The sequence below is a fragment of the Montipora capricornis genome, chromosome 13 (genome assembly GCF_036669925.1).
Source record: "Montipora capricornis isolate CH-2021 chromosome 13, ASM3666992v2, whole genome shotgun sequence".
Classification (NCBI taxonomy): Eukaryota; Metazoa; Cnidaria; class Anthozoa; order Scleractinia; family Acroporidae; genus Montipora; species Montipora capricornis.
The window spans coordinates 4,696,895-4,714,298 of record NC_090895.1 but is presented as its reverse complement, the minus strand read 5'-3'; the positions used below and the strand labels follow the sequence as shown (position 1 = coordinate 4,714,298).

General features: G+C 39.9%; 2 protein-coding genes across 2 annotated transcripts in view; one reads left to right on the top strand and one right to left on the bottom strand.

Moving 5' to 3' along the window:
• The window catches only part of LOC138029770 (tyrosine-protein kinase receptor Tie-1-like), a 556,173-nt gene that overhangs the window by 199,122 nt on the left and 339,647 nt on the right, over positions 1 to 17,404 (top strand). The gene's annotated exons all lie outside the window — the stretch shown is intronic.
• LOC138029420 (probable oxidoreductase PXDNL) overlaps positions 12,973 to 17,404 on the bottom strand; it is a 41,321-nt gene continuing 36,889 nt past the window's right edge. Inside the window, exons 4-6 of the mRNA XM_068877165.1 lie at positions 15,787 to 16,029; positions 13,721 to 13,987; positions 12,973 to 13,073 (exon numbers count right to left, since the gene is read on the bottom strand). Coding sequence (XP_068733266.1) covers positions 12,973 to 13,073; positions 13,721 to 13,987; positions 15,787 to 16,029 — 611 coding nt within the window. The remainder of the gene's footprint in view (positions 13,074 to 13,720; positions 13,988 to 15,786; positions 16,030 to 17,404) is intronic.

Here is a 17,404-nt window from a genome sequence, read left to right as displayed (position 1 = left end):
CAATATGCTGGTAAGTTCTTCTTCAAGATCCTTGTAGCAAACTTCGAGAAAATCAAAGACTACTGTAATTAGCTTTACTTTATGACCTGGGTATAACTTCTTAATACCTAGTTTTAAATCTATACATTTATCTTTCTTGTGTTTAGTTTTCATTGTGATTGTTCCTGGTTGCATATCGTTCCGTCTATGATGATCCATTTTTTATTTTTACCCAATACACTGATATCCGGTCTAGTTGCGCCATCATTGGACATTTTTCCAGTTTCCAGGGTATGTCCACAAGATCTCTGCTTTGTTGTTCTCTTGGCTTGGTTGGGGATAGGATTGCTTGTACCACGGGTTAGAATACACAGATTCTTCAAATCTGTACCTTTCCAATAAAGCACGGTAAACGGGGCGTAGCATAGTCGTGTCGTGCTTTATACAGTGACTGTGCTATGTGAGAACAACCATAGAGAAGGTGTGATACTGTCGTCGGATCTTTAAACAAAGTCGGCAGGCCAAGTCGTCTACTTGTTCGCGTAACGTTTCTGATCTATAGGTCTTTGTGTTAAGGAGTTGCTGTCCAGTGCTTGTATCTACTGACAGGACTATATCAGGAATGTTCTTCCACTGTCTAAAGATGTCGTATGAGTGGGCTGATACTTCTGGATACTGCCAGTGTTGAGTCACAAACTTTCCGATCCATGCCTTTTTCATGCCTTTATTTTTGTGTTTCTTCATACTTGCTTTACGAATGATCTGTTTCATTTTCCTGGGTTCTTTAACGTTCACTATTGTTACGTCGTCAGTGCCTTCCAAGACTCCTGCGCCATCTTCAAAGTGGCAATTGAGTTCTAGTTCTTCTGCATACCTTTGGCATAAGTATGAATCGACAAGATTATTGTGTCTATCATAAGAAGATGAAGGAGTTGCTTTTTTTCTTTTTCTTCGGAATGATTTGACTAGTTTAATGCGTGGATCCTCACTGTTATTTTATGTAATGGACTACTTTAAGCTTGGCATTCTTGTACAGTGACTCTATTTCAATCAATTCTTCTCCTCCATCTTCTGATGATAGACACAATAATCTTGTCGATTCATACTTATGCTTTCCACTGCACTCATTGATTCCATGTCTTGTTAATCTATCGAGTTCTTTAAGGTTGTTAATACACCAGTCGGTTGACCACATGCAGTTTGTAAGATAGGCACTGCGTAGATGCTCGTTGCGCTGACCTTGCGTGGGACTGACAATGGGGAAGTCCAAACTGCCTATAGTGGGGTCTTGTACTCCTTGGCAGCTTCTTCTATGAGTGTTTCTATGAGTGTTTTGATATTCTCCTAGGAATTTATAGTGGTCATCATTGCTCAGAGCTGGGATGGTACAGTTGTTACTTACAGGCATTGCGCTGCTGATGTTATTGGTAATTAGTTTGCCTCTTTTCATGTGTATGGCAGCGCACTTGTTTATCCCCCATTCCATTGCAATGTCTGTGAACATTTTATTTAGTTTCCTTGTAACGGTCACAACTATGTGTTCAGAACGATGGTAAGTTTTTTAAGTCATCAACGAAATGCACATGTGTGATCTTTTGGTTCTGGGCATGGGACAATTTATATCCCTCTGTACCCCTCAGATACCATGCAATAGGATTACGTGTTAATGTAAATAGTCGCACACAAAAAGAATCCACTTGAAGAATTCCTCTCTTTACTTTGATGATTTCCTTGCCTTTGTTGATATTACTTCAAGGTTGATGTTCCATGCTTTCAGAATAGTTTTGATGAGATGGATGAGATCTGCGTTTACTCCATGCATTTCAAGTGGTTTGGTGATCCATTCGTGACAAACAGAATCGAAGGCCTTCTTGACATCGATCCAAACACGAGATAGATTCTTTTTATGGAAGTGGGCATCTTCTTGTATCATCTTATCAATTATGCATTTCTAAAAGGTGGTCAGTGACTGAGGTTATCACCTTGCATAGACTGTTTGAACAAGTTATTGGTCGATCGTCAGAAGTTGATAGGATAATTTTTATTAATATTAATATTATTATTATTATTATTATTATCATTATTATTATTATTGTTATTATTATCATCATCATTATTAATTATTATGGTATCTTTATTTGTTTCTTCAATGTATTTTCTTTTACAACAATGCGGGTGACCCATATGCTTTGTTGCCTTTGGGTTACGTGTAACACTGTTATAATCGTTATAATTATCTCATTGTTTTGTGAAAGGAGCCACTTTTAGCATTTAATAACAATATATTCAGTTTCTTTGTCTGTTCCTGTGATGTTGTTAAGTTTCTTTTCCATTCTCATATAATAACCTCATAGGAAGATCAATACTAAGTAGATTTGAGTTACTGTGTGATCCTTGTATAAGTTATTTATTCCTCTCAGTAGATCGATGTACTTTTCTTGCTTCACTGTTTTTGTTTTTTTTTTTTTTGATCCGTTCTACCTGGCATACAGTGCCTTCGATTAGCAACCACGACTTGCCTTGCTTGTCCAATATAGCCATATCGATCTTGTTGGCACCATTTTCTGGGGCACTGTCCAGTTGAAAGGAAGTGTCCCATAGAATCTTGGCGTTTGCGTTTCCCATGACATCTGTTGGTGTTGATTTCATATAACACGGTTTTTTGTTGTTACTCTCTTGGAAGTTGTATTTCTGTAGTAGGTGGTGGTAGATTGGCCGCAGCATTCTATCGTGTTTAGCTTGCCGACATGCATCCCAAGGGAGCGAGTCATAACAAATAACCAATTGTTCCCTGGAGACACTCTCCTCAACCCCCTTCCTTAAAATTCTGGCCGTTCCTAATAGCGTAGTTTTCTGCAACAGTCCAATTCTTATAGCCGAATCCTCAATTTTTCAATCCATTGAAGAAGTTTCTTAGTAACACTTCCAAGAGCCCCTACAATAACCGGTACTACATCCACGTTGCACGCCACATTCTTCTAATCTCCTACTTCAAATCCTGGCATTTTTTCGATTTTTTTTTTCAAATTCCTTTTCATGTACCCTACTACCTCCTGGGATAACAATGTCCACAATTAAGCATTTTTTTCTCCTTCTCGCTCACTACGATGTCAGGTCTTCTTGCTTTAACAACCGTTATCACATTGGATGTTCATATCCCAAGTAGCTTTACGGTACATTTCTCCACAACACCTTCTGGTGCGTTTTCATATCACTTTTTCTTCCTCTAAAGCTGGTGTAACTCATACAACTTCCCATGTATAATCCTCGCACTTTATCACATCGTCTTATATATTCCTTCTGGGCCAACATTTTGCACTCACTCACTAGATGAAATACCCTCTCTTCCTTTTCAACCCCCATTCTACACAGCGGTGACGCAGCAGTCCGATCAATGTAATTAGTCCTTTAAGCCTGTTCCTGTGCTGCGCAGATAGGGCCTTCCGTTTGAATCATCATCGTTGCCGACAAATACTGTCCTCAACACATACACATCTTAATACTTTCTTTAGTCCACTATATCAATATTTTAAGCTGCAAACAAGCATAAATTTCAGTAACAGAAGTGGGCTATTTACATGTGAAACCATAGAGGTAAGCTAGCGACTATGTATTCAGAGCAATTCCAGATGCTGGTCAGAGTACCTCTAAAAATTACATCTTATTTTAACCATTTGGCATCCCTGTTTTTCTTGCTTTCATTATATTATGAAAACACATTGCTTAATTAATGGCATTTGGTCGTCCGTGTGGAAAGAGTCCTGAGAAGGACTGTTAATTGCAGTAACCGACGTTTTAACAACATGAGCGGAAGTTATCTTCAGAGTCATGTAACGGTTGGAAATTTAAACGAATGTAGCGATGCTCTAGTCTGTGATGTGATCGGTAGTTGGAAAAGTAGTGTGATTGGTTGTGAAGCTGGTGAGTGGTGATTAGTGCATTACGTTCCGGCTTGTAAGTTTTCCATTAAGTAATCGTTTGTGAGGCGCAAGTAGAAGTTGGCAAGGGTTTAAAGTCGTTTGTTCTAAGTTTGTATACCAGCTTTAAAGTGTAAGTCGTCCGTACAGCCGGTTGAGCACTTAGCAGAGTCCCAGTCGATAGTGTGTTTTAGAATAGTGTTCAGCAATATTATTATTGAGATCACCATTCTTCGTCGCTTTTTTGTGTTCTGTTAAGTCGTGTGTTTAGGTTCCTGCTGGTTTCACCAATGGAACTGGCCTTGCAATCCCAGCATGTGATCTTGTATACTGCTACCTGTCTGTCCCTGGGCTCGTCTTTGTCTTCGAAATATCCTTTACTAAGCGTCGTAAAGTCGTTATAGGTGTGTGGGCAAAGCGTATAATTGCAAGGTTGCTGTATGCGTGCAATAGTTTAAGAAGTACGTCTTACTTACGGTATTAGTGACTTTAAGGTGCTACTACGGCTACGAGAGGTCCAAATCAATTCCAGTGACGCGAGCACACGCGTAGCAGTATGGCTTTCCACCCGTAACATTCTTTTCTACTCCGGTAAAGTGCCTCGCTTGGCGTGCTTCTCAATATGTGAGTATAAACGTTCATTTCCTTGCCATTTTAATGCTTATTTCTCTTTTTTTTCAGAAGTTAAGTTTATAGATAAAGTATTTAACCATACTATTAAGTTCTTAAATATTTACGGCTTTGTCTTTTGGTGAAAACTTAAAGGATTCCTTTGGACCCATCATGCCGGCTTGCCACGGACTAGAAAGCCTTATACAAAAAACAAGCAAGAAATCATAAGTTTCTAAGCTTCTGTTTATTCGATTGTCAAGACGTAATCAAATCACAAGTTGTTACTTTTTTGTGCTCACCAGCTTTGCAAACAGTTAACAAATTTGTTTTGTTTCTCTCCTTTTATAGCAATTAAAATGTAAACATCTTGTTTTGTTGAAATAATTTAACTGCCCCTTCTAGAGTTAATGCTGAGTCCTAGTATGTTCCTTTGTTTTATGAAACTGAAAAAAGCGATATTGCGCAAAGCGCTCGTCTTCGTTCAGCTAACTCAAGTCAAAAACAGGAAAAGAATCGTACGGCAAATCCAAGTTTGGTGAACTGTACGTGTCGTAAAGAAGACCAAATTAATCGTCTGTTATTAATTTCATCTAGTATGAAAGCAAAAGAAAGTCCCTAGTATCCGTAAACTGGGAAGGAATTTCAATGTTAACATATAAAAGAAGACGAAGAATACGATATATTTCACGCCCCAAACTTTGTTCATTTCCGTACTGGAAAGAAATCTTAACCATTTGAGTTTGGCGCGAAATACGCCGAAGTGACTTTAGTCCAACTTGGTCAAATCACCATAGCGAGTCTTAAAGGTGGTAACGGTTGAAATGGTAGGACTACCTGATGTCTGCAGTTTGCGCCCAGTTTGCGCCCAGTTTGAGTCGTTTGTTACACTTCCGGAATAGCCATTTTTCTTCAGTTGCCACTAAACTTCGAAGGTCTTCAAAGGAAAGTCGTCACGTATTCATTGCCATCTTCAGTGCGGACGGAGATGATGAATTCATTTTGGTCGATGTGTTCAGTATTCGTTCAGCTCAACCGCTGGAATAACTTCCACTTTCCTCTCTTCGGCCCTCGTTTTCAAAAGTCTTTCAAGCAATCTTACATCTCGTTCACTTTTTTGAGCGCCATTTTTGTTTCTTGTTCTAAAATAAATTCCTCAACTGAGCAAACAGAAGCAAACCTTCCCTCCCTCATTTCACTTTGTCTTCACCTCTCCCAATCCACTACCCAAGAGTAAGAATCTGGTATCATGTTTGTCCCTACCAGCGTCAGAAAAGTGTCCATTTTAAAATCACGTTTTGCGGGAAAATAAAAAATAGACCAAATCGGCTAACTCAATTAAAATCTCCGGGGTTAAGATTCTTTGTTTATTGTAATTTGCATTACAATGTAGCACTCACGTCTCCTTTATTTATTTGCTTGGAAAGACCGGTCATATCCCAAACGCTGGTGAAATTTCCCAATTGGCCAAAGTTTGGCCGTGTTTTATGGGGAACTTTGACCACCTGGACTATTTCAGGAGACTAATTGTGAGGAATCAAGAGTTCATTTGCAGGCTGCCCAAAATCCTCCCAGCAAAGCACCGTCATAGTGCATGCCTTGATTTCAAGTATTATTGGTTCTGCGAATTACAGAACAGATTGTATTGTGAGATAATAACAATTATCTTGCACCTTCTTTTTGTAATTGCGTTTTCATTTGTACATAGAGAATTTTCGTATTTTACCCACGTTCGTTAAATAAAAGAAATTCAATCTGGCTTTGGTACTTATTGAGTCCAGCAACGTGTATCAGTCATTGGAACCTCAGGTGGCTACCAGTCCATTCGTCTACAACCTCAAACGTGTTTTCTTTCTTCTTCTTCTTTCACCGACGAGCGGTCGCTCAGTTGGTTGAACATAGGACCTTCGTGCGGTTGATCTCGGGTTCACAACCCAGGTCAGACCAACACTCTGGGTTTTTCTAATTTAGGACAAAGTGCTGTTTTCGTAATTTCATCTGCAAATGGTTAAGACTTTTAAGTCTTCTCGGATAAAGACACTCACTATAAACCGTAAGTCCCATCTAACATCGTGGGACATTAAAATAACCCACACAATAAAAGTTAAAAAAGTTTTACAAACTCGGAGCTAAAAGTTAAAACTTATGAAATATTTCGTCCGTTTTTCAACCGGACTTCATCAGTCAATGATGTGAATGTTAAAAAGATGAATTTTAAAAAGGTTTTTTAACGCCTCTTGGGGGTTAGAATTGTGTCATAGATGGCTGCTAATTCGTAACCATTGTCTCTGTTTAACGCCGGTTTCGTAAGTTTAATTTGAATAGCTTCTTTTATCCTGCGTTTGAAGGTGTTAACTTCGGTTGATAGTACTTTTGTCTTATTTGGGTTCACCGAGTGGCCCTCCAGGCGACAATGCTCGTGAATAGCTGATGAACTTCTTGATTGGTGTTCTTTTACCCTGATTTCCAGAGAGCGGGCCGTTTCGCCAACGTACTCCTTCTTAAACTTCTCACAATGGATCTGGTACACAGTACCGCATTTCTTGAGATTGACAGTTGTGTCCTTGACACGTACCAATTGTGATCTTAGAGAATTGACGGGTTTATGAATAAGTGTAACCTCATGTGACTTGAAAGCTCTTTGCAGGCGTTCCGAGATTCCTTTGATGTATGGCGTTGATGCATAGATTTTCTTCTCGTTTTGAGGCTCTTCGGTATCCTCTGTTGTAGATTTTGGATGTGGTATTGTTAGCATCCATTCTGGATAGTTATCCATTTTTAGCGCTTGCTTCACGTGCTGTGTTTCTCTAGTTCTGTCATCGTTTTCCGTAACCAAGGTCTGAGCTCTCAACATCAGGTTGTTAACCACAGCTCTTTTGTGTTGTAGATGATGGTTTGATTGGAAGTTTAGGTACTGGTCCGTGTGCGTAGGTTTGCGGTACACGGAGATCTTGGTAGAACCATCTTGGTTAATACTCACACAGGTATCAAGGAAAGGAATCCTGCCATCCTTTTCTTGTTCCGAAGTGAACTGGATATGTTGGTCAATGGAGTTTAGATGTTCTGAGAAGGAATCGACGGCGTTTTCGTGAATCTTGGCCATCGTGTCATCCACATATCGATACCACATAGTTGGAGGGGTGGGGGCGGTGTCCAGAGCTCTGCTCTCGAACTGTTCCATGTAGAGATTGGCCACTACAGGGGAAATTGGAGACCCCATGGCGGTTCCTTTCTTTTGTTTGTAGAATTCACCCTGGAATGTGAAGTATGTGCTCGAGAGGCACATCTCTAGTAGAACAGATAATTGGGCGATGTCTAACGGGCATCTATCCGGTAAGCTCTGGTCACTTTCCAGTTTGGCTCTGACAACTGGAATGGCTTCATTGATCGGAATGCTGGTAAACAGTGAGGAAACATCGTATGAAACGAGTTTCTGTCCAGGGGGTACTTCAAGTTCTGCAATCTTGTTGACAAAGTCTTCACTGTTGACGATGTGATGACTGTTGAGGCCAACAAGAGGTTTCATAATCTTAGCAAGGAACTTGGCAGTATCATACATCACGCTACCAATGCTCGAAACTATTGGCCGTAGCGGTACGTCTTTCTTGTGAATCTTGGGTAGCCCGTAGAACTTTGGGACATTCTCTGCTGTGGGGTACAGTTGATTGTAAAGATAATTAGGAATTCTCTTTTCTTTGCGCCACTCCTTCAAGGTTTGAATGAGTTTGTTTTTGATGGCTCTGGTTGGGTCAGATGTCAGTTTCTCATACGTATTGGTATCGTCTAGAAGAGCCTTCACCTTGTTGTGATAATCTTGTTTGTTTAGGATTACCGTAGTGCGCCCTTTGTCCGCTGGTAAGATTACAATTGAATCGTCTTTCGCCAGAGCCTTAATGGCTTCCCTTTCAGCTCTGCTGATGTTTGATCTTGGGGGTTTGCTCTTGCTTACGATTTTAACTACTTCATTTCTCAGGCTCTCGGCTTGGCTTTTATCTTTTAGTTGATTACAGGCCAGTTCAGTGGCTGCCACGATCTCATCAACTGGGATCTTTGATGGAGTTACGCTAAAATTCAGACCTTTCATGAGAACCGAGCGTTCACTATCGGAAAGAGGGCGGTCAGAGAGATTCATAACCCACTTTGTCTGATCAATGTTGGTATCTCCAATGTTTGTCGTCGGTGATCGAGTTTCTTCTTTACTCAGTAGGCGGTCAAACTTTTGCCTCTGGCGGCTCTTTGCCATCTCAAAGTGCGACGAATGTGTTTTCTCGAAGAGAGTTAGAATTTGGTTGTTTATCTCTGTTGACACCTTGGATTGTAAACTTGATTTCAGTTCTTTTACGCTCTCCTCGTACTTTCTGATCGTAAAGTCGCATTGTCTTATTCGTTCCTGAAGAAGTTTCTTCTCGGCATTATGAATAATCTTCATGGTCTTAACACCTTTCATACAGGTTCGTAGTTTCAGGCTGTTTGGAGTAATGTTGTTGTATCTGCATCGGATGTTAAAGTGCTTGTGATTCTGCCACCGGGCGAGTTTTCCAAGCGTTTTCTCTCCTTTCCTAACCATCTTTAGGACTTCGCGTCCATGTTGTCGTAAGATACAATTAAAAACATTTGTTTCCTGCTCCGGAAGCATAATAAAAGTTAAAAAAGTTTTACAAACTCGGAGCTAAAAGTTAAAACTTATGAAATATTTCGTCCGTTTTTCAACCGGACTTCATCAGTCAATGATGTGAATGTTAAAAAGATGAATTTTAAAAAGGTTTTTTAACGCCTCTTGGGGGTTAGAATTGTGTCATAGATGGCTGCTAATTCGTAACCATTGTCTCTGTTTAACGCCGGTTTCGTAAGTTTAATTTGAAAACTTACGAAACCGGCGTTAAACAGAGACAATGGTTACGAATTAGCAGCCATCTATGACACAATTCTAACCCCCAAGAGGCGTTAAAAAACCTTTTTAAAATTCATCTTTTTAACATTCACATCATTGACTGATGAAGTCCGGTTGAAAAACGGACGAAATATTTCATAAGTTTTAACTTTTAGCTCCGAGTTTGTAAAACTTTTTTAACTTTTATTATGCTTCCGGAGCAGGAAACAAATGTTTTTAATTGTATCTTACGACAACATGGACGCGAAGTCCTAAAGATGGTTAGGAAAGGAGAGAAAACGCTTGGAAAACTCGCCCGGTGGCAGAATCACAAGCACTTTAACATCCGATGCAGATACAACAACATTACTCCAAACAGCCTGAAACTACGAACCTGTATGAAAGGTGTTAAGACCATGAAGATTATTCATAATGCCGAGAAGAAACTTCTTCAGGAACGAATAAGACAATGCGACTTTACGATCAGAAAGTACGAGGAGAGCGTAAAAGAACTGAAATCAAGTTTACAATCCAAGGTGTCAACAGAGATAAACAACCAAATTCTAACTCTCTTCGAGAAAACACATTCGTCGCACTTTGAGATGGCAAAGAGCCGCCAGAGGCAAAAGTTTGACCGCCTACTGAGTAAAGAAGAAACTCGATCACCGACGACAAACATTGGAGATACCAACATTGATCAGACAAAGTGGGTTATGAATCTCTCTGACCGCCCTCTTTCCGATAGTGAACGCTCGGTTCTCATGAAAGGTCTGAATTTTAGCGTAACTCCATCAAAGATCCCAGTTGATGAGATCGTGGCAGCCACTGAACTGGCCTGTAATCAACTAAAAGATAAAAGCCAAGCCGAGAGCCTGAGAAATGAAGTAGTTAAAATCGTAAGCAAGAGCAAACCCCAAGATCAAACATCAGCAGAACTGAAAGGGAAGCCATTAAGGCTCTGGCGAAAGACGATTCAATTGTAATCTTACCAGCGGACAAAGGGCGCACTACGGTAATCCTAAACAAACAAGATTATCACAACAAGGTGAAGGCTCTTCTAGACGATACCAATACGTATGAAAAACTGACATCTGACCCAACCAGAGCCATCAAAAACAAACTCATTCAAACCTTGAAGGAGTGGCGCAAAGAAAAGAGAATTCCTAATTATCTTTACAATCAACTGTACCCCACAGCAGAGAATGTCCCAAAGTTCTACGGGCTACCCAAGATTCACAAGAAAGACGTACCGCTACGGCCAATAGTTTCGAGCATTGGTAGCGTGATGTATGATACTGCCAAGTTCCTTGCTAAGATTATGAAACCTCTTGTTGGCCTCAACAGTCATCACATCGTCAACAGTGAAGACTTTGTCAACAAGATTGCAGAACTTGAAGTACCCCCTGGACAGAAACTCGTTTCATACGATGTTTCCTCACTGTTTACCAGCATTCCGATCAATGAAGCCATTCCAGTTGTCAGAGCCAAACTGGAAAGTGACCAGAGCTTACCGGATAGATGCCCGTTAGACATCGCCCAATTATCTGTTCTACTAGAGATGTGCCTCTCGAGCACATACTTCACATTCCAGGGTGAATTCTACAAACAAAAGAAAGGAGCCGCCATGGGGTCTCCAATTTCCCCTGTAGTGGCCAATCTCTACATGGAACAGTTCGAGAGCAGAGCTCTGGACACCGCCCCCACCCCTCCAACTATGTGGTATCGATATGTGGATGACACGATGGCCAAGATTCACGAAAACGCCGTCGATTCCTTCTCAGAACATCTAAACTCCATTGACCAACATATCCAGTTCACTTCGGAACAAGAAAAGGATGGCAGGATTCCTTTCCTTGATACCTGTGTGAGTATTAACCAAGATGGGTCTACCAAGATCTCCGTGTACCGCAAACCTACGCACACGGACCAGTACCTAAACTTCCAATCAAACCATCATCTACAACACAAAAGAGCTGTGGTTAACACCCTGATGTTGAGAGCTCAGACCTTGGTTACGGAAAACGATGACAGAACTAGAGAAACACAGTACGTCAAGCAAGCTCTAAAAATGAAAAAAAATGAATAACTATCCAGAATGGATGCTAACAATACCACATCCAAAATCTACAACAGAGGATACCGAAGAGCCTCAAAACGAGAAGAAAATCTATGCATCAACGCCATACATCAAAGGAATCTCGGAACGCCTGCAAAGAGCTTTCAAGTCACATGAGGTTACACTTATTCATAAACCCGTCAATTCTCTAAGATCACAATTGGTACGTGTCAAGGACACAACTGTCAATCTCAAGAAATGCGGTACTGTGTACCAGATCCATTGTGAGAAGTGTAAGAAGGAGTACGTTGGCGAAACGGCCCGCTCTCTGGAAATCAGGGTAAAAGAACACCAATCAAGAGGTTCATCAGCTATTCACGAGCATTGTCGCCTGGAGGGCCACTCGGTGAACCCAAATAAGACAAAAGTACTATCAACCGAAGTTAACACCTTCAAACGCAGGATAAAAGAAGCTATTCAAATTAAACTTACGAAACCGGCGTTAAACAGAGACAATGGTTACGAATTAGCAGCCATCTATGACACAATTCTAACCCCCAAGAGGCGTTAAAAAACCTTTTTAAAATTCATCTTTTTAACATGCACATCATTGACTGATGAAGTCCGGTTGAAAAAACGGACGAAATATTTCATAAGTTTTAACTTTTAGCTCCGAGTTTGTAAAACTTTTTTAACTTTTATTATGCTTCCGGAGCAGGAAACAAATGTTTTTGATTGTAACCACACAATGTTCGTGAAGAAGAGTAGTGGGGAGATAACCGTTGTTGGTGGTGGTCAACCTTTCAGAGAATTGTAAACCACCATGAGACGGATGTGGTATATGTGGTACATAAAGCCATTATCATTTTTTTTTCATTTCACCCGTAACAGATTAGACCATCTTCCCACTCTATGGTTCCAGTCAGCTTACAAGCTCTATCACTCTACTGAGACTGCTCTTGTCAGAGTACAGAACGACATTCTTCGTGGCATTGACAGTAACCATTCAGTCATTCTTTTACTATTAGATCTTTCCGCGGCCCATGGCCACTCCTATTCAAGTTGGAGTCGAAACCATTAAACACCACCCGTTTGTAAGAAATTTGGGAGTGATATTTGACTAGGGAATAGCAAGGGATAAGCACATTAGTATGATATGTACAAGCACCCAACACTATCTTCGAAACATATGGAACGTTAGAAAATTCTTCGATCAAAGTTCTGCTGAAACCTTAGTTCACTCCTTTGTTACATCGAAGATTGACTATTGTAATGCTCTTCTGTTTGGACTCCCAAATCTTAGATCAATAGGCTGCAATTAGTATTGAACACTGCTGCGCGAGGTCCCTCTTGCTTGCAAATATGACTATATGACTCCAGAAATGAAATCGCTACACTGGTTACCTGTATCGCAGCGAATTACTTTTAAGATTGGTCGATTAATCTATAAAGTACTCAATGACTTGGCGTCTATTTATTTTTCCGATCTTTTAGTCCCGCACTGTTATAAGCCATCGCTCAGATCTTGTTCTCACGCTCTTTTAAGTGTTTGAAGATCTAGAACTAAGATTTATGAAGATAAGGCGTTTCTCCATTGCCGGACCAAGGCTCTGGAATGAACTGCCAGTTTCCTTAAGAAAGGCTACGGACATCAACACCTCAAAGCGTCAACTAAAAATACATCTCTTTAAGAAAATGTACCTTTAAACAGTGCTTTACCTTATTTTATCTGTAATGTGAGAATATTTAATTTGCTAATGATATGTAATTAGTAATTTCTAGAGTATTCATTGTGAACAGATTTCTGTATGATGATTTGTAAAGCTTTATGAACAGTTAGCGTAATAACGCTATAAAAATAAACTCATTGTTATTATTATTATATTTTTTTTATTAGTATCATTATGATGATGATGATGATGATGGCAGGGCTAGTTGTAACATACGCAAACACTCAAGACTAGAGAAATATTTTTAAAAAATAGGGCACTTCATGGTGTCTGTGAAGAGTAGTCCTGATATACCTTTATTTTAAAGGCATTCTTACTGCATGCAACAGAACTACGGAAAACATGTATCCTTGGCGTGTAACGCATCACGTGATTAATAATCTCTAGACACACAGATAACAATATCCTCGTGGGATTTCACATCATTGTTGCCAGGATGGCGGTGTAAAAAGGGTGTTGAGACATCTACTGTTTTTGCCACCTACATAGCGGAAATAGCATAGCACGCAAGTCAAGGAATGTAGAATTTTAGATGAATAGTCGATGTATATATACTTACAGTACACTGTGACAGTGATCACCTTTGAAGGTCCATCACCATAGGAATTGAATGGGATGCATCTGTACGCCACCTGCTTTGTTCTGGTGCTAACAAATGTAAGATAAGTGCCATTGTTCTGTTCCTTCAAACTTTCCTGCTCCCTGTACAATCGATAGCTTGCAGCTGGGTTTGCATCAGCATTGCATAAGAGAGTAAAGTTTTCATTCAAGTTAACTGTGTTGTTGGGCAGATTGGTTGAGAAGACTGTGTTGATTGGATGATAGGCTATAAAATCATACAAAACAAAACGCCTGTAAGATGCTAAGCTCAGAATGGTAGACTGTGGCAGCAAAAGTCGTGGACCAAACCCCGCTACTGTTCACGGCCACAGTAGCACAACAGATATTGTCCTGCTACAATTACATGGCACCTGAGCAAGTTTACTTATTCTTTCTCCCTAAGAGCGTAACATCTAGTTTAGAAGCGCAATCGCATGGTCATAGGTTAGAGTCCCGTTCAAGCCTGGATTTCTTCGGCTTCCTTTTCAACTGCTTAAGTTGCTACTAATTACTCAATAACCGATAGTGAGGTCGTTATTGGAAAATCTCAAACCACGGCGTTGCCGTATTGACTGCACGATAGCGAGGTTAACACAGCTAGGCCGAGGTTTGAGATTTCCTGTAACGACCGCACGGTCAAGGTTATTAAGTTGTTTATTATATGGCGGTTGCAGTTGAAGCAGTTAAGCAGTTGAAAAGGAAGCCGAAGAAATCAGACCAAAAAACAGAAACCTTGGTTCAAGCGGAACTCATCGCTTCACATCCGGTAATGCGTGCGCTTATCTGTTCATTCATCGTTTCAAACCCAGGTCAAGTCAGGGAACTAATGCGCACTCCGTCAAAAAAATGTCTTTATTCTCGGGAAAAAATGAATATTAAACCCGCAAACAAAATTTTAGTATGGTTGTGAAAAAATATTGACGAGAGAAATTTCGTTGACATTCTCAAGAATCAACGGCCAAACGTCGTCGTCGCCATTAATTTTTCGGATGTCTTTGAAAAACTTCGCCAACAAATGGTCAAGTCAGAAACCGGTAAGTCCAAAACTTCCACACTTCCCTTGTTTATTGAGGACAAATATCGTTGGAACGTTTTCATTTCACCTACAGTTTTCCTAGTACTGTTTTCACTTTTTTGATTTTTTGTGAATGTTTCAATTTCTTCTTGGCTGGAACTGTTTCATTGGCCATCGTCGGCACCAACTCGTCTGTAATCTAAGCTTACTGATGTGGCTTAATTTTTGTCTTGAAATTCAAGCTCGTCTGCAGGATAATAAAATGCACTCTCCGATTGTCCATCGTCACTCATAGCCTTTAGTCTCAGCAATATTACTTTCAATGCAAATAAAACAAATGTGCCCTTTGGATACCATTTTGTTTTTTTCTTTGCTAATTTGCATAATTCGTAATCGGTCTGTGGGCATTACGGGAGAATAATGCCCTTATATTGGCCACAAACACAAGGCATATACATGTAATAATTACATGCGATGACTTTTTCAACTTTCATTTCATTCTACTGTATTCCACAGTAAAAATATTATAAAATTACGAAATATACACTCCAAGAAATCAGTAATAGATTTGAGAGCCTTTTTGTGATGTCGTCAAGAAGAGTGTGGTGGGAGACTTTCCTGATTTAGTTGTTAGAATTTACAAAAACATCTTGCCTTATGCATCCAGGTGCATTTTTAGGAGTGAGCGGTTTCCGTTACCATAATTGGCACCTGGTAATAAAGCATACACCAATAATTGGGCCCATGCATGAAACAGACAGTAGCTGTATAAAAAGGATTCAAGGACACGGAGTCTGCATGTTGATAAAGGCACAATAAGCTTCCATCGAATGTGATGCTGGGCACAAGACAGTGAACCAAATAGTTTAGAATAGGGCAGGATGAGATTGCTGTCCTTGCTCATTCAGGCCTCTTTGACTACTATTTAACCTGTGCTACGCTCATTGAAATTTAAGTTAACAGTCTGATTTTAAAGCTAAATTTTAAAATGAAGAGCAGTTGAGACTTACATTGAACAGTAATGAAGACATCAGAAAAAGCAACATCTCCAATTCCATTGTCAGCGGTGCATCTGTAGCCCCCTTCATCCTGTTTCCCTGTGATGGTCAGAGATAAGCTGACAATACTGTTATCAGACAGCCTGGTCCAGGTGATGTTTGGTTGGGGATTACCATCAGCTGTACAATTGAGCAGCACCACATCTCCTTCATCAACCGTTTGATTTAAGGAAATGGATGTTATGGTCAGTGGGTCTGCCAAAATAGGTCAAAAGAAACAGAGTAAAATGTAAAACATGGTATATCAATCTGTAATCAGGCCCAATTTTGGACTTACATCTCACATGAACAGTGTGACTGTCACGAAAACTTAGTAATAGTCAATGATTTGGTTTTGAGTCGCTGTGATTCCGTGTGTAAGCCTTTACTGCGAATAAGGGAAAAGTGAAACAAAAATGAGAGAAACGATGGAATGTGCTAGTAATGTATGTTGTTAGTTAATTAAACACTTGGATTACATGGATGTGATCCAGCCGCGTGAGTAGGTAGGGTAGCGAGTGGCGCAAAAAGAGACAAACCGCTGAACAAAGGAAAATAATTTGATAGCCAAATCAAAGCGAGAAATCGAGAATAACTCAGTAGGAAGAATCAAGAAAAGGGCAATACAGCGCCAGTGCTGTTCATTCGTCCGATGCGCTAACTGGCATGTGTATTTTTTACGTGGCACCTTTTATATCACATTGACCACAATAAACAACGAGGTCGTTGAAACTTGTGGATTGCATCCTGCTTTTTTACAGCGCGGTTGGTTAACCGTACCAAGGTAAGCCACAAACTACCGAAGCTTTCCTGTTTGCAATATTCCTATTTGTTAAACACAATTTTCTTGCTACCGCAGAAGTCATACGTTCTCTCTAAACACAAGGGACAAAGAGATTGATCTAGATTCTACGTTTGGGGATTTCCTTTTACTGTGACGGCAAATTACAGCCTTCTAAAATGAATTACTGACTTCTTTCGCGTTTAATTTAAGGGTATAATGGGAGAAATAACAGAGCTTGGTAAAATACATTAGACCACAAAGCATAGCCTATGTTTCGTTGGAAAAACGATAAATCGAAACCCAAGACCGAAAGGGATTGCTTTGTTTTGCTAAATCGAGCTCTGTTATGTGAAGCAATGTTCTCTGTTGTATTAATTTACCCGTTTGCACGAACAACATGCTGCATATGAACTGGGTGTACAGTCAGTCTGTACCAGAACAACTTTTGCTATAGAAATGGTATGGAGCACCAAAGTGATAAAGGTAGATTTTTTCAACTTTTTCTAGGTTTTGATTGGATTAGGGAAATTTTTTTTATTCTGAGCTACATTAAATTACGTTCTGGGAAGATGGGATACCAAGCTGTGACTATGACCATGTGTTACCTGTTTATAATTAACAATTATTCTTTGAAATGGAGGTAAATATTCTGCCATCATTTAACGAGATTGTTTTAGTCTATATTCACGAAGTGAACTCAACAGCAATAGGCCATTTCCGAGTTCATGTCTGCCTCCTCTTCAAAGTGCGAAGTTTTTGTGATGGTAATTAGTTCGACTTTACATATGAATGAAAACTAATTTTCAT